Source organism: Ruditapes philippinarum, unplaced genomic scaffold, assembly GCF_026571515.1.
Source record: "Ruditapes philippinarum isolate M1 unplaced genomic scaffold, ASM2657151v2 ctg5716_1_1_1_1, whole genome shotgun sequence".
NCBI classification, from domain to species: domain Eukaryota; kingdom Metazoa; phylum Mollusca; class Bivalvia; order Venerida; family Veneridae; genus Ruditapes; species Ruditapes philippinarum.
Window position 1 is genome coordinate 12,236 of NW_026861365.1, and position 23,338 is coordinate 35,573.

The 23,338-nt window shown below is 31.9% G+C and overlaps 1 protein-coding gene across 1 annotated transcript; it reads left to right on the top strand.

Annotated features, from left to right (window-relative positions):
- The first annotated feature begins 15,437 nt into the window (after positions 1-15,437).
- Positions 15,438-22,242, top strand: LOC132715399 (microfibril-associated glycoprotein 4-like). Its single transcript, XM_060698395.1, has 2 exons — positions 15,438-15,653; positions 21,553-22,242. Exons 1-2 carry the CDS (start codon positions 15,438-15,440, stop codon positions 22,240-22,242), a joined length of 906 nt encoding a protein of 301 aa, XP_060554378.1.
- The last annotated feature ends 1,096 nt before the right edge of the window (positions 22,243-23,338 follow it).

A 23,338-nucleotide genomic window follows, 5' to 3' on the forward strand; every position in this document is an offset into this window, starting at 1 on the left:
CCGTGGTCGGTGGGTTTGCACACTCGCTTAGGAATCGAGAGGTCTGGTATTCAAATCCAAGTTCGGTCAAAAGATTTTTTAATTGTTTAAGTCAAATAAACATTGAATTGAATATCAGTGATGCAATTAGTCTCATAGCCGATTTAATATTGTTAAAACACTGGAAAGCATTGGTGGCACTATACAAAAACAAATTGGTTTATAATCTCACAACCTTCACCTTTCTGACATTCTGAGACCCAAACAAATTCAGTGCCTTCTGTGCTTTGATATAGGAAATTAATCGTGTCCAATCTGGGATTTTAGAAATCAAAGCCTGTAGAGTGATTACTTTTAAAATATTGCAAGTTAAAGCGACCTTCAGTTTATATTTTTCTGTTGAAAAAAAAACACTTATGTTTAGTTTCAAACTAAGTTTTTCAATAATTTTATTTTCTTCACAACAACGTCCCGATAGCTTTTTATAACGCGCCAGTATGATTCGTTTCTAAAAATAGAAGATTGCAGAACGACTCGTCCGCTTTATTACTTTAAATATAGAGAGTGGACCGGTAGATTAGAGGTATCGAGGGATTTCCTTATTATGTATTTAATTGTCGGCAAATTTCAATTTTCCAGCATTGACAACTTTATGAAATGATTTACTTAAAAATAACATATTTAGCCTTTAGAAAAGCTGAAAGTCGCTTAAATTTCGGGTATAAATGTTCTGGTATACAGCCGTTTATCGAGAGTTAAGAATAATATGAGAATTGTAAAGATGATTGATTGATTTTTTTTATTTGCATATTTTCTTGTAAACAGCATACATTAAGCTAGGAGGTTGCATTTATATTACTTGTACTTCATAGACTTTGACTGTTGTTGTTTTACTGATGCAATATGGGTTGTCCAACTTTCGTTGTCAATAGCAATAGCTGCCGAAGCTATGTTAGCAAAATAATTTCAAGCATTGTTTCACCAAAAGCATCAAACTAATAGCCATTTCATGGTATAAATCATTTTAGAAAACATTCTATGTATTGATTTATCATCTTTTTGTGTATACTTTCATATCACTTGAGCTAAGAGTTGTTAATGTTCGGATGTTCGGTTGGTTGACAGCTATCTTTTAGTATGTAAATGATTGTTTCCGAACGTTTAATGATCAATTTTCGAACTTCTAACATTGTTCATAGACCAAAACAACAAATTAACATTTAACGAACGATTTTGTGTTAGTTTTCTCAGATTTGGTATAAATAGGTCCGAAACGGGTTTCATTTGACTTTCGGTTAGTTGCATGCAACATTATTGACGTTTTCTGCTGAACGGCAATTCTATTAGATTTTAAGAAAAAACAAAACAAAAACTTTAGGTTATTACTCTGTTTTAAATGAATTAGTACCTAAAAATAAATCATAAAGAACTTTGGGTATTACTTCACATCATAAAGGTCACTGCCTTCACATTTTAAAAGGAAATTAATCGGCAGTCGGGGATAATAATTATGCAAAGTTTATAAGATTTAGATCTATACTATATTTAGGACTGAATTATCTTGCATATACATGTATTGATTTTATTTGCTTATATTTGCAATACTGTTATTTTATTGACAATTTAATTTATTAACAATTTAACACGTACTAAAATATGAAAACTGTAAACAGTCTTTATTTTTTGTGACTCAAGTTTCATCTTAAAATGATGTAACTCCAGAAGTAATGGATAATTGCAAAGTACAGTGCATTACAGGTACATTGCCATATAAAGTTATACAGAGAAGCCCACTATTGACAGATGTTATTATATCATATTACAGCTAAATAGATCTATATGCTTTGACAGCTGCCTGAAACAAGTATCACAAATCCCTTCAACCCTATCCATTTCTATTTATGAAAGAACAATGTTATAATTATTGTGATAATATAATTGTTCGTTAATACATTATCCTTACAGTGCTGCCAAATTATTGGTTAGCTAGGTATGTACACGTTATTACACCTTAGGAAGATTAAAGTGTTTTGGTACCATAGCTGGATAGTAACACTACATTAACTTTGACTTTCGGTGGGATTAGATAATCAAATAACAAATCAAGTGATACGAATCCAAGCCTTAGCGGGACTTAAGATGCCAAGATGAATACAATGCAAGCAATCGATAGTGTTATGCTTTTTTAACTCGTGAAGTAAGGCAGGGCAATGTCAAAAAATGGGGATTACAACATGTCAGTTCTATTTCATATGATGTGCGATTATGGAGATGTTGGAGATGTTGGTGTAAATACATCACCAACGTTACAAAATTTACATGAAATAAATAATGTTAATAATGATAATGTCCTTATCAGTATCAACGGTGTTTTTCAAGATGTAGTAATTGAACTGTTAAAATCATTCTCAATGTCCACAATGGTGGATATAATGATAAAGTTATATTATAAATGAAATTGATCTGAACTGAACTTGAATAATTACAAGAATTATACCCAATTTTGGTAGACTCGTACAAATGTATAGAGGAAATTGGCAAGAACATCAAGGTACATATGTACCTATTTATTGTTCACTGTTTCAAGCACAATTTGATAATAATGATTCCGATATAAATATCTCTCAAGTTGACCAAAAATGTGTCCTTTTACATCATTCCATGTATCTGGTTCTAACACATACCAGTATGTGAACTTTCAGTCACAACACTTTGCAACAGATGACGTCAATGTTATATTTGATAGGTATGAATCACCAACCAATTTTACCAGTAATTATGATGGTTGTAGTTATCCTTATTATTCCATGCCAAGGTACATTGCACATATTGAAATGGCACCGATTACTTTTATCGGTAATGAATATGTTAAAGTGTCTTAGCATGCTTTCTAGGATCTCAATGCTTCCACCATTAAAGTGTTCTGCTTATTTTGGAACACCTTCCCTGTACAGATGACGATTAATATCTCTCAGATTTATCGAATTTTATCTTGTCATGACCCTCCTACAAGATGGCGGCTCATAATTGTTTTCTTGCCAAGACTTATTCATTCTCTTTGGGATACGGTTTCTTTCGGATTATGGTAACGTTACCTTATCTCACCACAAGGTTGAGATCCCTATAAAATGCTTTCAAAATGTTAACACGACATTCGCTGATCGTGATTTATTTAAGTGCTTGAACTACAGCCACTGACGAAATCAATATTTAGTTCCGAAAACGATGGCGATATCGACAACCCTGACTCTTGTGAAATGTACAACCAATGAAGTGAATAAACTTATCAAAAAAGTAAACACTTTATCCATTTGATATATAACATACAAATATATCTTTACTCCAACATAGAATTTAGGTTTTAAAAAAATAACTAACCGATTACATGCATTTATCCGATATACCAAATGTGTCACTGCCCTCAGTACGTAAAAGCTGGTACGCCCGCTTTTCATCTTTTTAAACAGCAGGTCTAAAAGTGTATAAAACCTAAATTAATTTATAGATTCTATTGCCAAATCGATTTGAAATTACATTTTGACTCACGTGTCACATGTCATCCAGGTACGGAGTTAGACCTATCCCTTTCTAGTCTAGAAAGTAGTTATTTTGGAATTTCAAGTCATTCTGGAAAGATTGTTCTTATTCAAAGTATAATGTTTGTAATTGTGTAGATAATGTGCCATTCCAGAGCATTTTCCTGTGTCCAAGATTTAGTCTTAGATGTGATGGATTTACTACAAGATATATCTAAAGGGGAATACAGTAGGCCATCTCCGTCAACTCGGTTTGCATTTTCACTTACTAGTACTAGCTAAAAGTCCTATGTGATGTGTCGAAACAAATTAAAAAAAGACAATGCAAGTAACTTGAATTTTTAAGCTCTTGCAAACATTAGAATGTTGGTATTATTAATAAATAATCATAAGAAAACCTGTGAAATACTCGTATTATTATTTTGATTGGATGATTATTTGAAATTTCATTGGCATACCTAATGGTTTGATCACACGTTATAACGAATATCTTTCACGCCATTTTGTATTCATTCAGTAATCCATGATGAAACCATTTAAGTATTGTAAAGAGATAACGTTTTGAGAAACTGACGCTCCTTTTAAATTCTAAAAATCAATAAACGAACCAAACATTCAAATAAATACGCATAATAAGAGCGAAACATCAAAGAAATATATTAATTTTGTAATTTGTTTTTTATTATTAAACGGAGCAATTGGTTGTTGATATCAAACACATCAGTTTAAATTCACTTAATTTTTAACATACTCGAATGTCCTTATATAATGGATAGTCGCAAATTAATTCAATTGTGAATTGATTACGTAAGTCGGACGATTTTCAAAAGTGTGTTATTAACAGCGTTACACAATTATTTCCGCTTTTAACAGTGTTTTTTTATTAATTTCTCAGAACTTGACATGTGTAAAGAAAAGTAACAAACCTTTTTTGCAGCAATTAAATGAATTTGTTCTGAGACTGGAAAATATAACATTATGACATTTTGGATTGTGAATATGGTCATTCTTTTTGCACTGAATGTATTCGCTTTAAGTGAAGACTGGACAAAATACACTAAAACAGTAATGTATAGTTTGGCATATGTAACGGAAATAACACAAAGCAATAATTTGTCACTGTGCAGCAACGGATGTCCTTTTCAACATGTAAATTTTATTGTACGGAGAGGAAATGCGTTGCATTCTTTTACATTGAGAACAATGAAAGGTGTCTTAGTAACTTGGAGGAATATGCAAGTACTGAAGAAAATGTAAATTCTGTTGAAAACACAGACATTATGTATGGACTAGAGAAAAGTGGCGTTTTTACTTCATATTTACAGGTTCACATTTTGAAATATTGAAAATGTCTTTTAAATTTTTGTTAATTTCTAATCATTTCGTACATCACATTTACATATTTATTGTTTACCTTCTAGATAAGACTGAAAAGTCAAGCAATACCTTTATATCTTTAAACGATAGTTCTATGGAGCTTTTTTTTGTTTTGTTTTTTGAGAAATATAATTTTAAACAAATATAAAGGCAAACTATAAGTAACGTAAAAAGGTTTTAAGAGAGTTTTCGATCATAAACTGGTCATGTTTTCATCTACAGACATCCAATGGGTTGAACAACAGAGTACATCGCCAACCAACCACTGCTTATCTCTTATGAGCTGGGCTATGCTGAAGACGATGTGTATGCTATTCAACTGAAGGAAGGTGTGAATATTGACGTGTGGTGTGATATGTCCAGTGGTGGATGGACTGTTATACAGCGGCGCCAACATGGATCTGTTGACTTCTATAGAGGTTGGGATGAATACGAGAATGGATTGATTCAGAAACACAACAGGCGAGTACTACTGGCTTGGTCTTAAATACATTGATATACAAACAACAATTGGAAGTGAACTTTATATAAAAATGGAAACGTTTGAAAAAGACAATGTTTTACCCGCATCAGCTTATGCTGAATATTCCACGACAAGACTGACAAATTCAGGTTGTCAGTTTCAGGATATATGGTAGCTGTGCGGATTCTTTGGCCTCTTACAATGGTAGGAGGTTCTCCACGTTCGACAAAGTTAATGACGGAACAGGCGAAATTTGTGCTGCTCATCACAACGGTGCTTGGTGGTATAAAACGTGTCACGCAAGCAATTTAAATGGCTTGTTTTTGGGAGGTTCTACCACAGAATACGGTAATGGTGTTGTTTGGGCCTCGTGTTGGTGATTCAATTATTCGCTTAAACAAAACGTTATGAAAATACGCCAGAAAACGTAAAATGGTAACGAAATTGTTTAAATAGATCCTTTTCTATAACTAACAGAAGATTTTACTTTTTTATTCATAAAAGATATGTTCATTCATAATTATATTTCAAAGACAGTTACCCAGATAAGTAGATAACTTGTTGAAAGCAAAACGTATCAGAAAATACTAAACATTTGAATCTATATCATCATATTTTGTTTTCAGAAAATTTTTAAAAGAATATCTAAATGATGCCTCATCGTTTTTTTTATTAACATTTTAAATACTTTTAGAAAATTTGCCTTTTGTAGCGTTAATTAATTTTGGTTTACCTCTTACAGGATAGTTGAGGTAGGAAACGTTAGTTGGTTAATCAATTTTATCTGTCTAGATTTTATTATATGACGAACATTTTACGTGTGGAGTGACAGTCAGTTTTTGCCGTTTATCATTGATTAAGTCTTTATGGATTTTGTGCCTTTATATTGCACTTGTAAATAAATATATGCACTTCTGTAAATGAATGTTAAAGAACATATAAAATGGTAAGTAAGCGAAAAACTATGTTAAAAAGTAAAAACTCTATATACGTACTTTCCTAGATTAACAGTTTTTCGCATTTGAAATACACGGAGGGGCAATTGAATTTTGTTCATTGGCATAACCACAGGTAAACGTTGCGTGGCCATGACTTACACTAAACCCCCGTTCCCCCTCTACAACCCAAAACCCTAAAAAAAGAAGTATGAAAAAAAAAATTTTTATGACTTAAATATTATAAAGGTATTTTACTCTACTTTCATTTTGCATAGAAATATCACTAGCATCTCAATTATCAGCGCATATATTCATCAATTTTTCACCAATCTTAACAATCTTGGTCTCAAATCTTAGATAAATAAATACTCTTTAAGAAAACAACAATGGCACCTTCGCTGATTATACGTAGCAAGAAATATCCAAGCCCAAACTGTCAACAAATGAAACTCGGAAGAGATCTGATTGCACCGTTTCGGTAAAACTCTCACGAGTAAAACACACTAAATTCACCGTGAAAGAATATTTCTTTGTATTGCGTATTTAAATATGATAAAATTAAGTTATTATTTATAATAATTGTTCAATCAAAGCATCATATGAAACTATAACGCACCTTTTTTCCTATATGTCAAATTCTCAATCCAAAATGAAAGTAAATTGGCACAGCAGAGTTGTTTCCCTTTAAGTATTTTCATTGGTCCGAGGTTTTCCTGTGACCAATGAAAATACTCCATTTGAAAACAATCTGCAGGCCCATTTTACTTTCATTTTGGAATTAGAATTTGACATATAGGAAAAAAGGTGCGTTATAGTTTCATAAGATGCTTTGATTGAACAATTATTATAAATAATAACTTAATTTTATCATATTTAAATACGCAATACAAAGAAATATTCTTTCACGGTGAATTTAGTGTGTTTTACTAGTGAGAGTTTTACCGAAACGGTGCAATCAGATCTCTTCCGAGTTTCATTTGTTGACAGTTTGGGCTTGGATATTTCTTGCTACGTATAATCAGCGAAGGTGCCAGTGTTGTTTTCTTAAAGAGTATTTATTTATCTAAGATTTGAGACCAAGATTGTTAAGATCGGTGAAAAATTGATGAATATATGCGCTGATAATTGAGATGCTAGTGATATTTCTATGCAAAATGAAAGTAGAGTAAAATACCTTTATAATATTTAAGTCATAAAAATTTTTTTTTTCATAATTTTTTTTTTAGGGTTTTGGGTTGTAGAGGGGGAACGGGGTTTAGTGTAAGTCATGGCCACGCAACGTTTACCTGTGGGCATAACTAGATGATACTGTGTGGGTAAAAAATACAAGAGCATTTAAAATTATACTTTTTTATCGCGCAATCTTTCCAATTGATGAAGAAAGTAATGTACTTACATATTCACTGTGCCTGAATTACAGAAGATCATATATAGAATTTTGACTTCTATAAAACATGAAGAAAACCCGATTTTCATTTCAAAACAACATTCAGTTGGCGAGATGATATATAAATGGATAAGTTAAACTGCATTTCTTTTATCTCATTAATGTTTACAGCGTTACGTAGTCATGCGCCTTAAGTGTCTTTAATAATTTTGTTCTGAGACCGAATATTGCAGATATTTCGTCACTTTAGGTCAGTAACGGGTTAGCTTCTGTTAAATCATATAAGGAGTTAACTCGTTGCTACACTAAGGTGACGATATAGACTGACCATTACTGATGTTTCTACTCGATTGGACCTATACATTTATTCACATATTTGTTCAATTATTCTCTTTCTCTCAGATTTTATCTTGTTTTGTGGTCGTCATTCAGTATTATTGTTTTCAATTTTTAGGTCATAAATAATGGAGAAGTGGCACATTGAAAAGATGCATTATTTATTTAAATGATTGATCTACTCAATCGAACTGAAATGTTAGTTATTTCTGAATGCATTCCTCGCTTTCTCTCAAGTAATTACAGTATAATTTCAGACTCCATCGACAGTACAGGTACGGTGGTTTCTTTTAAAGTGGAGATTTGCTTTGAACTTAGATTAACTATAGACGTAAACCTCATAGGTGCACTACAAAATGTTAAGCATGAAGCGACGTTTGGATATAAAAGAAGAAAATGCCGAGTGAATGTATATATTCACTTGTTATAAAATAATATGAGGTTATTATACGAGTTCAACGCTAAATTATATTAGACAAGTAAACAGCTGTCAACATTGTATTGGCCGAGGCGCTAGCCGAATCTGAAACATTGTTCAATATTTCGTGTATGCAATGATAATTGAAACATATAATCAAACACTATCATGTTAAACGAAACTAAATTTGCCATCCATGAAACACGACTTTTGGGATTCTTATATGAAGTGTCTGAAAATAAAGTACAAGTAACGTTATGCAATAAATTTATTTCAGAACTTGAAAAAATGATGATAATAAAGATGATCTGAAACTATTTTATCATAAATTTTGCAATGAATTGTCAGTGTTTTGTAAAACGGAAGAAAAAGATTAGTCATATTTTTGTATTACCCTATATCAATCTAAAGGACCTGTCACACTAAACTGCACTTTTACTGCGTTTGCATGGCGATGTTAAAATTTAACAAATAAATAAAATAAAAAAGTGATATTTTTGATGACATAGAGACTTCACGGCGTCCTCTAGGCGACCATGGCGATGCTACGGAGCTTCCACGGCGTTTTAATTGGCGATTGTCTACGTTCGAACTGCGCTACTACTGTGTTCTTTGCGTTTCATGGCGCTCCCGTGACGCTCACACTGCGCCGAAATCGTAAAGCTCGGTATAAACGGCGAGCAAACGCATCATAAGCGCGGTAAAGACGCCGCACAATCTCCTTACAAGCGCATTGGAAAACCACAATTTCATTCGGCGATCTTTTGCGCTTTCACTGCGCTCCTGTTGCGTTGTAGGATATGCCTCTGAGTTTCTTACTGCGATCCCACTGCGCTGTTAAAAATGCGCGCCGTCAGTCGGCGTTTTATGCGATGCCACTACGATGCTATGCGATGCTGCAGCGATATTTGCGATCTTACTGGGCTCACCTCGGCGTTCGGAATTTTCTTTGAACGCCATGAGAACATCGTTCTAGTGTGACGGGGGTTTAAATGAAAAATTATAAACATAAAAGTGCCTCGATTAGAGTCTTAATATACAGACTACATTTTAATTTGTATTTGAAAAGCTCGTTTGTATTGCAAAACAAGTTGTGAGAAAATTGAAACAAATTATGTCAACAGAACAAGTTTTGCAATAAATTATAGATCTGTATTTGCACGTATTTGCATGAAACATTTCATTTTAATCAGATTTTGAACCACCCTCTTGTAAACATCCGTTTCACGATAGAAATTTTAAAGGGTATTTTGGGTTTTAATTTAAGAGCTGTTTTTTATGTAAATATCAAAACATTCAATACAATTCAGCACATTTTGGCTTAGATACAAGTATCAAAGTGCCTCGAGTAGAGTCTTAATATAAAAAGATACATATTCCCTATCGCCATTTTAGAAATGTAATTCCTAGCCAAAGAAAGTCTTTGCAGAACTACGAAAAAAAGTGATATATTTAATATATTTTTCCATCATCTATCTAATTGTCAATCTGTCAGTCTGCTTGTTTGTCCGTCGAACTAATCACAAAACCTACTGGTGCAATGAGCCTTTAATTACTTTTTTTTTTTAATTTGTTCGGATCACCCCCTCGTATACTACCAATGCAATTTGAGTGAATATTTACAGACTTGATCAGAACCACAAATACTTGCGCATATGTAACTCGCGTGTCGGTTGAATCATTTTTGGCTGAGTTATGACCCTGGAATAAGAAAAGCGCTGCTAGCTGTTAATGATTATTGTTTCTCCTGCTACAGAATATGATTATTGTAATAAGTTTATCATCGCTTTTTTGTGATTGTCAATAAAAAAAATTCTAAGTTATTTTGAATCATTCCCCGTATGTTTTGTCATGTCATTCGTCTCATTAAATATTCTATTCCCATAGCAACAAGGTGTTTGATATTCATTAAATAATATATGGATTCTTGCTCTTTCTTTTCTATAAATGACTGGTAGCAACCAAAGTACTGGTGCAGTCGTATATATTTTCAATCGCTTCAACAAGGACTATTTCGAAACTTGAAATATAATTGCATTTTTTTGTGTACGGATTATTTTCTTTTAATGCCATGTTGCTTATTTTGGTAATTATCCACTCTTTTGGAACATCTCGAGGCTTAGGAAATGAATTTGCGTCATCTTTTTTCGAGATAGAGAAAGTGTTTCAGTTTCCCAAAAATGACCCTTCACTTTCTTTAATACAAGCAAATTCATTGATTTCATGCAGTTTTCATTGTCTGAAATTAGAATCGCCATCGTTTTACTATCTTGAAAATAATGCAACATGTTTCTGTTGTTCCGGTCATGACAATAACACTGGTGAGGAGGTGCAGACTGACAATGAAATTATCTATGGGAAATGAACAGAGACGGTGTCAACAACGTATACCCAAGTAAGAATCATTGGTTTGTTTATGATTAATGTTTGTTTGAATATATATAATTATTTATTTTGAATATATTCTTACAATGGACAAATAAAGGGCACAGAGTGAGCCAGTCTATGCGACCACTTGCTGGGGGTACCGGTTTGTGGTCGATTGGTCGACCTTGAAAACTGAGCCGAGTGAACTTGTCGGCCCAAAACGCATGTCTGAGGCACCTATCCGAAACACCTGAACGGGTCTGTCCTTATAGCAATGGTCAGTTAACTTCGCACGTCCGCTTAATAAGATCGTTTGTTAAGACAGCAACACATTCATTAATCATATAATGTACAAACTGGACCCTCTTGCATCGATTAGATTGAATTATTTAGAACCATTCAGTGAATCAAATCAAATAGATCATCACTTTAAACAATAAATTTTGTTTAAAAACATAACTGGTATTATGTCCGGGTCCGTACTGTTAGTCCCCGAAAGGGCAGGTGACCCTCATTAAGCATAAAATACATGACATAACATAAAGCAATGTGTATTTGTGAGAAAACCTATCCAGAGTATGACAAAATATACAAATATCTTTGACGTTACGCAAATAACTTGCAAAAATGTTATGATGTAAATAGTTAATTAAGTATTTTATGTACATTATATAACTTGATTAAATATATATTATGCTCATCGTTGAGGAAAATACTTTTATTGCACAAATTTATTGAAATCTATAAGATTCTTACCAAATATGTCTTATTTAAAAAACAAAATAACATACAAATTATATATCGGACTCTGTGTTCCTTAGTACAGGTCAAGTAAAGTGGGTTTTTTCTTTAAAAAGAACTGCCTTTTTTAATGACACTTTATTTAAATTGTGATGATCTATAATGTGTTTCAAACACAATATACATGTATCTACTTCGTCTAATGTCAAAACATGTTTATTTTATATTTACAAAAAGACCGTGTAGCAATTATCAGCATTTTTAAATATCAAATTTAAGCGTCCTATATTTTGAACCAAACTCGTCTGGAGACATGAACTGATTGTTAAAATAAAATTGAAGATGTCAGCTTTTTACTTCATTTTGAAGATGTCTAATGGAGTGTGTAAATAATTGTAAATGATGTAATAAATTTCAAATATGAAGTTTAAAATTTATTAACATGAATTTGTATTTACATTTTCTGTTACAATTTCTAAAAAAATTATTTCTGTAATTTATTTCCAAGTTATCTTACTGTAAAGTTTTTCCGCCAAAACATTCTAACATCGGCGAAATCGTCATTTCCGGAATTTCATTTTGTACAATCTTTGGTATTATATAATTTTAAGCGTTTATAACCGGAATTTAGCTCATAGCGATAAAGGATTATAAAGTATCTTATGCCAAACATGTTGAAAAAATAACATTCCGGAAAAAACCGATTTACTACGATATTGGTCGATGTTAGAAATTTTTTGGGCGGGAAAACATAACAGTAAGACTACCTTAATATAAGACTAACAAAGCTCAGTTGTTGCAGTAATAAAACAATAGAAAATAGAAATCATATAATTCAATGTATTCACATTTTCTGTGTCATCCTATGATAAGGCAATTGTGTATTTATATATAGATGATATTAAATGAGTATAGGTTCAATACTGAATTTATTGACCGTAATATTCTTCAATATACTCAGTAATATAGCTACACGAATACAATATTTTAATTATCACAAATCCAAAAAGAAAGAAGTATTTACAGTAAAACAATCTGCTTTACAACGATTCGCCTATACCGTAACGCTTATATTTAGCAATCTTTACACTATGTCTGTATAACGCAAATTACGTCATGACAAACACGAAGTGTTTCTTTAAAAGGTGATTTGCCGAGATTAATCTGCTTTTACTTGTAGTTTTTCTTTTCAGTAACACTGTCCCTAATAATTTTATTCGTACTCAAAATGTTCGTTTTAACTCATTTTTACCATCGTGTATAACGTTTGAAACAAAGTTTTTTTAGCAGTATGTTTAATTCTGAATGGGTGTTTTTTTCACTTAAAGTGAATTACTTTTTTAAATAAGCAATTGAAGTTTTATCAAATTGAAATTTTAATAGAAAGTTTTTTCGATACTAAAGCACTGGTGGAAACAATCAATAAACTTTTTAAATTCGAAACAAACCGTAAGTCTGTTACCTGAAAACTTTAGAAAAACAATTAAAATTGACAAACAATTAACACCTTGGTGTTATAAATATATTTAATCTATATTCAAACATATATAAAATATAAATTGAAGACAAACTATATTACTCAGTATGTGATGATATTTTAAAAGTGGTGTAAATAATTTATGGGGGGAAACATAATTTAAAGAACTTATACATATGATGAAAAAAAAGTAAATGATAGAACTTAAAAATCTGAGTAACTACAAAAGATAGTTTGTTTCCGGAACTCATTAAGATTAGTAAAACATAAGACGAGTTCACCATTCGAGAAAAAGAAATATATTAGTTTACTTAAATTAGAATGGCAAATGAGATTCCAAGATGTTTAAATGACCAATATCAATTCTGCTTATATTCAGTTCTTCGCTGTCAATTTTACAGGACGTCAGAAATATTTAAGAAGACCTTTAAAGCAGCACGCCTCCAGATTCATGTTAATTTTCAGGAAAAAATTAGGAAATGTCATTAAACGTTAAATATTGTGAGGTGAACAAATAATTAGAGGATATTTTTTCGTTTGAGTGAGATATGTCATATATTTAATAAAATGCCACATATTTTCACGAGCCGGCATGTGATCATGTTGAGTCAAAATATATACCATATTTCACGAACATTTTTATTTAATTTCATTATTACAGAAAAATAGTTACGAATCCTCTTGCTTGCTACTTAACAGCAATTGTACAGAGCGCAGTAATATATTATTTATAGATGCGTCTTATTTTGCCTGTATTTTCACGCGCTGTTTGGCGATACATTGGGACGTCACGTAAACAACTGTTTAAACGTCCGTCTGTACAGCGTTAATGACTCAATTACAGATATTTGTGTTCGGATTTATTTTCTTACTAGTTAGACTTTTTTTCTATCATTCTAGATTTCAAAACAAAATTCAACAGAAAGTTGTTTTTATCTATCAGATTATTTTAAACAAAATGGCGAAAGAAGTCCCTTAAAATAAATATGAGTTTTAACCCCGCCCACTTTCATATTTATATTTCAAATTTATTTTTACAAATATGAAATATATTTAACTGATATAGCACCATATTTCATGGATAAAATCTAATAAAGTAATTTACATATTGCAATCAAAGAAAATTACCAAAAAGTCGTCAACATATGCGAAATGAGCCCTTACTGTGTTAAGTAACGCAGTAGAAATATGGTAATAAAGTTCTACAGATCAGTTTGAAACCGCACAAAACATGAAAAATATAACTTGGATCTTGAATGTTTTTTCCTTTCTTAACATATTAGTACATTTTTCTCAGGATTTTCATGAAATATTTTGTCTCACCTGGAGGCGTGGAGCTTTAAGTCATGTTGCAAACTAAAATAATTATACTCGGATATAAAAATTGGGCAATTTTTTCCAAATAAGTTATTAGTATAAAACTTCATCAAGTGGTGTTAATGGCTTAAAAAATATTCAGTTTTGCTATGTCAAAGAAATTGGAGTCCTTTAATATATTAATTCATTTAAGCAGACCTTAAAATGTTTTCTTCCGTAAACAAACAACACTTTTACATGTAGCTATTGCCTGTCTAAACAATAGTAAAACTGTACCAATTAATTATATACCCGTTCCGCTCTTGTGGCTCCATCTTATTGGTATTGCATGGCCTTACATATATTTTGACGTGACGTCATTATCGTTAAACAACATCGCGTAAAGACGCGCTAAATAATAGCGCTACTTTATAATTCCGTCAATTGAAACATTTTTATTTTATTTTAATATTATCAGTTATTATTTTGGGTATGTGATGAATCGAATATTTTATTCCTGTAGCTTTGTTTCTAAATTAATTCAATTTGTGTTCACTCATTAAATATCCTCTACTTAGTCTTTTTGATAAGCATTCATAGTTAACGTCAAATATGTAATCAATCCACTCTGTAATAATTTATAGGAAGAATAATTACATAATATTTAAGAAATAATTTACTAAATTGCTTTACAGGAAGGCAGTTTAAAGCAACCAGAGCCAGTTGACTGCCTTGAGCTTTTAGAACAAGGCTATACCGAGGACGGTATTTATGTGATTCAACCAACCGGAAGTACTGCCACTGATGTGTGGTGTGATATGACCAATGGTGGATGGACGATTATACAACGCCGGCAAGACGGATCGGAAGATTTCTACAGAAATTGGGAGGAATACAAACATGGATTTGGGAACAGGAGTAGCGAGTATTGGCTCGGACTTGAAAATATTCATCATTTGACACATAACGACAGTTCCCTGCACATATACATGGAAACATTCCAAAATGACAACATGAATCCATTTTCTGCTTTTGCTGAATATTCCACCTTCACGATTAATGACGAGGAGTGATAAATACAGATTGACGGTTGGAGGATATCACGGCTCGTGTGGTGATTCCATGTCGCATCATAATAATTGTCGATTCTCGTCCAAAGACAGTGACAATGACCAGGATACAGGGAACTGTGCACAACTCTATGGCGGAGCTTGGTGGTACAAATCATGTCATAACGCGAATCTAAATGGGCTTTATCTGAACGGGGCTAATACCGAAAATAGTCGTGGTATTAACTGGGGTGACTGCTGGGGTTACGAATACTCTCTCAAGAATATTGTAATGAAAATAAGAACAAATATGTGATTTTTCTCTTATATTGAATGTGTAAACTTTTTATGTATTACGTCATACCACGGATACGTTAATTAACAGTTTGATTGGACCATTATGTTTTATATAACAAACAATTTATATAAATATAATAGTGTATTCACAAATTTGGAAGACAGGCATCCCTCGTGAGTAATAAAATCACAAATTATGCCAGATCTTCTTTTTAAAACAATAAACTTGGTATTAACTTAAAACAAATCAGCAATACTATACTTCATAGATTTAAATGAGCGTATTTTTCTGTTTGTGATTACATTACAATTTGATAACTAGTTATTTTATATTTCCATATTTATATTGAAAAAAATATTTTACTGTCTATTTAGATGTAGCTTGCTTTCAAATATTGTCCTTTTACAGTTCGTGTAACAGGCTTGATAACCACTAAGAGTAAAGATTTAATTTCACATATTATTTGGCCATTTAATATGTATATGTTTTCTTTTATTGGAAACCATAGACGACTTATCACATACAGATATGTAAGTTGCTATTCGACAGTGTTATATAAACTGTTTGCTGGCCAACTTCCACGTTTTCTTCATATCCTCAATAACAGCTCCAAACGCATAAGTCGGACAAGAATATAAATAACACATGGGTTTGTGGGTAACAGTAAAAATATCATCACGAGGAAAGTACTGTAAATCCGAGACGTTATATAATTACCCGTGGAAAACAGTATTTTTACATGGAATGATATTTTTACTGTTACTCAAAAACCCATGTTTTGTTTAAATTTTTACCCCGAACAATAACTGTGATGAATTTTATGATGATTTTTTTTTATTTTATTTAGAAAATAGACAATGTGACCAGATTTCATACTGTTAAAAAGACTGATACCCTGTAACAGTACAAATTTCATAGTCACGTTGTGCGCTTGAATTAACAGTTTAAATTTCTCCCAGTGACCTGTGGGAAATTAACATTAAACAAAAAGTGAAGGGAAATAATACTTTTTATTAAGGGTTAGGTTATGTCTCATACAGAAATAGTCTATGTCTGCATAAGTTTAACGAGTCTTTAGTCTTAAAAGTTAAGAATCGTGATTGTCCCGCGTAGTTCACAGCAACATTTTAGTAATAGACTTATAAGAGAATTGCTAAACTTAGAATCAGTTACAAGCAATACATTTAAGTAAAGAACTTAAAAATCGTTGTCTTATGGTTTAGTTTAATAATATGTTATTGCATGTATACATACATATACATCAATTCTTATGTTTCAACATAATTACACAATAAACAAAAGGTTTTGGCCTAAAGTTTTTGCAATATTATCGTGGGCTCTTCCCATCAGTTTCATAAAGTAAAGATAGTTTACATTTAAAGTAAATATGCATTAAGTAGCTAAGCATTTTCATTTTTATACATGAGCAATATGATTGAAGAGAAAAGAAGAAAAGAAGAGTTGCTGTATTAAAACACAGTTGGGTCTCGAAACTTCCACCGATCCCCTATACCAATTGTGAAGCGAATACCCATTTGTTAGTACTGAGCAAAATTAACCAAAATACTTGTTATATTGAATAAAAGTAAAAACGAATTAATTACAATTTATTTAAACATCTTGGTTTCTTAGATATAATTTTGAACATGCTGAAATAAGAGTTTATTTGAAAGTCGTTTAAATTCTCGATGCCAAAGAGTAGCGTTTAAGTACTAAGCGGATGGCATTCTCTGTTATTTGTAAATAGCTTTCTTCTTTGTAAAGTATTCTTTGACATTGAAATTATATATGTTAGGCATCCTCTATTATAATAAAAGAACCACATTCGCATACTGAATTAATAGTGAGTTGTTTAGTAAATAAATCAGAATTCAGATTGCTACAAATATTCCTAATATGAGAATGCGAAACAGCAGATACACGACTACCTTCGATATAAACTGGCGGGACAACAGGGGCTTTATATAATGTTTTATAAGCTTATTTTTGAATATAGATAAAGTTTTTGATTCCCTTATATCAGCTGGTAATTCGTTCCAAAGTTTTTTAGAGGATGGAATGAGAGAATTATCATAAATTTATGTTTTTCCTGCTATTGAAGAATTATTTACATTTTTTCGCAGCGAATATAATTGTGAGGAAACATTTGCGACGATTGGTGAGAATAATTGTGATAAGTATATCGGTAAAAGGTTATGTTTTTACTCTATTTATCAAAAAAAAAAGTTTTATTTTTTCTCCTGTTGTCTATGATAGCCATCCTTTTAGTTTAAAGATTTTGAATTAAAAAAAATCTAGTTAAACCTGTTACAACCCTTGCTGCTTCATATTGTAGTTTTTGTAAAGTTTTTTTTCATATTGTGTACTGTTATCCAATATTTATGACACATATTCGACCCTTGGACGAATATAAGAAACAAATATATATGTATAATGTAAGAATTGTGAATGTCTCGCGTAGGTCTCAGATACATTTTTGCTTATTGTCATCTCATAATAGAATTGCTAAACCTAGTATCTGTTACAAGCAATACATTTAGGTAAAGAACTTTATAATGTACGTCGTTTTATTTGTTTGTTTGTTTGTTTGTTTGCTCGGTTGATTGATTGGTTGGTTGACTGGCTAACTTGTTGGTTGGTTGGTTGAATTGTGCGTTCGTGTGTGTGCGTGCGTTTGTGCATGCATGCGTTTTGCAGTTGTAATTATTTGTGATTTTTGTTTGTTTGTTAATTGTTTGATTGTTTGGCTGGTTGGTTGGTTGGTTGGATGGTTGTTCGGTGGTGCGTGCGTGCATATGTGTGTGTGAACGCGCGTGTGATTTTATTATTGTTGTTGTTTTTGTTGTTGTTTTTCCCTTCATAAAACGTAGTTCCTATACTTGTTGTACATTTGATTATGTATTTACTAAGTAATGTGACTTACAAGTCCTTTGTTAATACTTTTCAGCAAAATATTCTCACTTTATACAGTTAATGTTTTTGAATGAATACTTGCTTTTTTATGTATCACATTTCTGATAATAAAACCTTTCACAGAATATGAAATTAATTCTTTCACTATTCAAAGCACATGACGGTCCTTGGGATAGAAAAGTGTCGTACGTGTACATCATTTTGTTTATTTTTTAGGTCAAAAGCTGCAATATATATCAAAACGAAAAACTCTAAAAGTATTGTTTGACAATATTTACCTGAGACTGATAAATTATCGGAAGCTTTTTCGTTTGTTTCGTAATTTATTACTAATTACTAATTTATAATTAAAGCGTAAAGTTCTCGATACATTAAATCATACATACGGCCCGATGGCCTAGTATGATGACTTAACAGTCGCACAGTTTAAAGTTCAAATCCTCTTCATTTTTTTAGATTTCTCAAACTAGTTATTTTTTATCTATATGCAAAATTAATGGATGAATAATTTGTTTAATTTCTTGTGTCTATTTCTAACTTTGATACATACATGCATAACTATGTAATTTGTCATAATCCCAATGTGTAAAGTCGCACAGTAGGTGATTTGCATACCTTAAAACATAATACTTGAGTTTTGGAAACTATGAAAAAGAAAATAGAAAAAAATAATGTTTAATTGAGAGTGTCACCTACAATTTGAAAGTAAAAATCTTAACTCTTTGACACAGATGCATGTGTTGATTTAGTTACTTTATGTCATAAATAACCCATGTGTACCGTTATGCTGTACTTTTATCCGTAACATTAACTTCGGAATCCGATTATTACCGACAAAAGGTCATTGAATACTAAAATGTCTCGGGTTAATATTGCTAAACAATACAAAACAATTACAAAGCTGTCGGAGCAACATTGATAATGGTACCGTATTATACTGGCAGTTCTTTCAATTTAATCTTACAATGGTATATAATTTATAATATATATATGACGTTCGGTTAACAATAATTAGATAAGGCGTCCGTGTCCGAGTGGTTAAGGTCGTTGACTTCAAACCACTAAGTACTATTTTCTTAAGATGCAAGGCAATTTTTTAATAACAATAGAGGTATGAAACAATACAATGTAATACAATAATTAAATCCATCTAGAGTTTTAGATATGCAATTAATTATATATAATTTATATTACAAACAGCTTTGGACCGACAAAAAGGTTTTTGCATGTTCATAAAGGTTTTTGCATGTATATGGTTTGCTTAAACAAAGTAAAATTAATATTTTGTATGTGCCGTTCATTGTGATTTTATTAGTTAATTAATTATTTATTTTGTTGAGGACAGCAGCTATTACCGACCTAAACAGTAGCACATTTGTATTACAATGGCAATTGTTTTTTAACCTGTAAAACCGACAATATACATGGTTACAATTATCATGTTTCTATGTAGTCTTTGTTTGATTATCAATCAACAGCTATCTCATCTTTAAAATGTTCCATTTGAATTTTTGCAATAATTAACAAAACAAAAAATAACAAACAGAAATAAACAGAGTAGTTACTCATATTTCATTCAATATCCAAAGTTCCAAACCATTGAATAATCTAAACAGGCATTCAAAACATTTTTACTAAAGAGATTGATTTATTTAATCATTTTAAAGTTGTTAGTATTCATTGACAAGGTATAAAATTACCACGCTTTTATGGCACATCATTTTGACAATACATCAATAACACATTCAGTTCTCCCTTTAAAATCATTTCATCTTTTCCAAGTGACCAAGTAACATTATAACAACAATAATAAAAAAAACAATGCATTGATGGAATTTACATATCTGGTCTCAGGTATTCATAACAACAAGACGTAATGTTATACAACTGACTCTTATTGTTAATTAATTATCATTGAACTAGCTCGTTTAAATTTAAAGCGCATGTTCAAATGGCTTGTCGTTGTTTAATTTGGAAAGAAATGGAATTTGTTTCTTTTAAAGCAAAATCAATGTTAATGTTTCTTTCTATGATTCAAGCTCTTTCAATTGTACAGATTTTTGCAAATGAAAAAGTAATATCGACATACGAGTTGAAAAAAACAACTAACGCTCCGCAGTTGGGTGCATTTGTTATTGCAATACAAGAAAAGTCTTTGATGTCATGCACTTTCAAGTGTCAAAACTTGGACTGGTCATCGTTTTATTTTATTGCACATAATTCAACATGTCTTTGTGCATTGGTTGAAAATGATATAGTAAGGATTGAGGATGTGGGCGCAGAAATAATCAATGGAATAAGAAAAGAAAAAGAGACAAGAGCATACATTCTAGTAAGAAGTTGTAGTCATTCTTTATTCATTGTCTAAGATTGTTTACATTACATACGAGATAGTAAGATGTCAATAACTATAAAAAATATCGAGATTTATTTATTTTATATTTGAAACAACTGAACGAGTAAACATTAATATTTATGTGTTTTGAGTTATCAGTGAATATTTTTAAGCAATTGATTAAAATATAGTATGGCAGTTTATTAATTATATTATCCGTGTTGGATATCTTAATGCTATCATAAATTACTAAAAAACGAAAGTACGAACATTGTGAGAGATGAAGTTAAAATGTTGAATTGAAATCGTCCGTAGGGTTTCTGTTAATGGGTAAAATCTTACCGAAAATTTTCAAGTTTGCTCTGTTAACAGTTCATCGTAAACAATATATCTGTCACTTTTTATCAGTGATTTTATACAACTACAAAAATGTATCAATTGTAAATTTTGAATATCTTTGTTTATGGTTTTGTTCAGACTGTAAGAGGGGAAAAGTCTTTTATGGTATTTAGCAGGAAAAGGGTTAAATTGATATAATTGTTCTCAGTGACCTTATGTAAAAAAACACATAATAAATTTGTCGATTCAATATATTGCTATAAGTGGAATTCCAACTGCTCGGACTTACTTTATTTTTAACAGGAGGGCAATCAAACAGTGACACGAATACACAAGCAACCAGAGCCAATTGACTGTCTTGCGCTTCATCACCAAGGTTACGCCGAGGACGGTGTGTATGTGATCAAACCAGCGGAAAATACATCTGCTACTGATGTTTGGTGCGACATGTCCAACGGTGGGTGGACGGTGATACAACGCCGACAAGATGGATTAGAAGATTTTTACAGGGGATGGGAAGAATATAAAAATGGATTTGGCAACAGAGTTGGCGAGTATTGGCTGGGACTTGAAAACATTTACTATTTAACAGAAAACAACAATTCACTTTATATATACATGGAAACGTTTCAGAATGACAATATGAATCCGTTTTCTGCTTTTGCGGAATTCTCCATCTTCAGAATTAATGATGAGAATGATAATTACAGATTGACAGTTGGAGGCTATGAAGGCCCGTGCGCCGATTCCATGTGGTTTCATAATGGTTGTCAATTTACAAGCAAAGATAGTGATTACGACGCCAGCGACGACAACTGTGCAGTAGCATATAAGAGAGCTTGGTGGTACAACGCATGTCACAAGGCGAGTGTAAATGGATTGTACTTGAACGGGACACACAAAGAATACGGTCACGGTATAATTTGGGCCGGATGTTGGGGTCAATACTACTCACTCAAGATAACTGTTATGAAGCTAAGAAGAAGTAACTGAAATTTCAACATATTTATGGTTGTTGTATGGTTGTTGTATGAAGACATCTGCGGAAGTTTCTTAATTTAAAATTTCACCATTTTTCTTATCTTAATGCTGAATTCTGCTGAAGCCAGTGCTATGGGCTTGAATAGTACCGGTACTTACCAGTGCCGTCCATGAATAAGCGGAAGCAAACCGAGTCAGCAAATTTTCAATTTTGACGTTTGAGCGTTCTTTGGAGATACCGTTTTGACATGTCAAATGGTGGATTGACAGTAATTCAACGCCACCAAGATGGATTGGTTGACTTCTATAGAGATATGGGTGAATACATGGATACATTTGGGACCGTAAAAGGAGTGTACTGGCTTGGTCTTAGATACATTAATATATTAACAACAATTGGTAGTGAACCTTATATAGAAATGGAAACATTTGAACATGATCATGTTTCACCCGCATCAGCTTTTGCCGAATATTCCACATTTAAGGTTAATGACCAGATTGACAAATACAAATTGTCAGTTTCAGGATATAATAGTAACTGTGCAGAATCTTTAGGCGTTCATAACGGTTGGGTTTTCTCAACATTCAATAATGATAATGACGAAACAGGTAGCGAAAATTGTGCCGTTAAATACAATGGAGCTTGGTGGTAAGAGCCTGTCATGCTTGTAATTTAAATGAGTTATATTTGGGAGGTTCTAACACAGAATATGGTAATGGTATCATTTGGTCAACGTGCTTGGGGCAAGAATATTCGCTTAAACGTAGCGTTATGAAGATGCGCCGGAAAACCGGAAAACGTACGGTTTAAACAAAAATGGTAGGATAATTCAAATACGACATTTCTGTTTTAAGACATTATTTCTGATAACAACTTTCTTACATTGAATTCAATAAGGTAAGTAGACAACATGTCTAAAGCAAACGTATCAGAACGTATAAAACATTTGATCTAAGTCTTATATTTCATACATACTTTGTTAACTCTTTTCGGAATAATTTAATTAAAAAAACTTGATAAATTCCAATATCCCCGTGTTATGATATAAAAATGAGAAATATGTGAAGTATGTACACATGCTGACAATATGGGATACATTTTCTATTG

Excerpts from the sequence above, each read along its gene's own strand:
- LOC132715399 (XM_060698395.1), top strand. The coding sequence starts at position 15,438 with ATGTCGCATCATAATAATTGTCGATTCTCGTCCAAAGACAGTGACAAT. Across the intron at positions 15,654-21,552 it reads AATACTCTCTCAAGAATATT|GAGGGCAATCAAACAGTGAC; the intron begins GTAATGAAAATA and ends TATTTTTAACAG.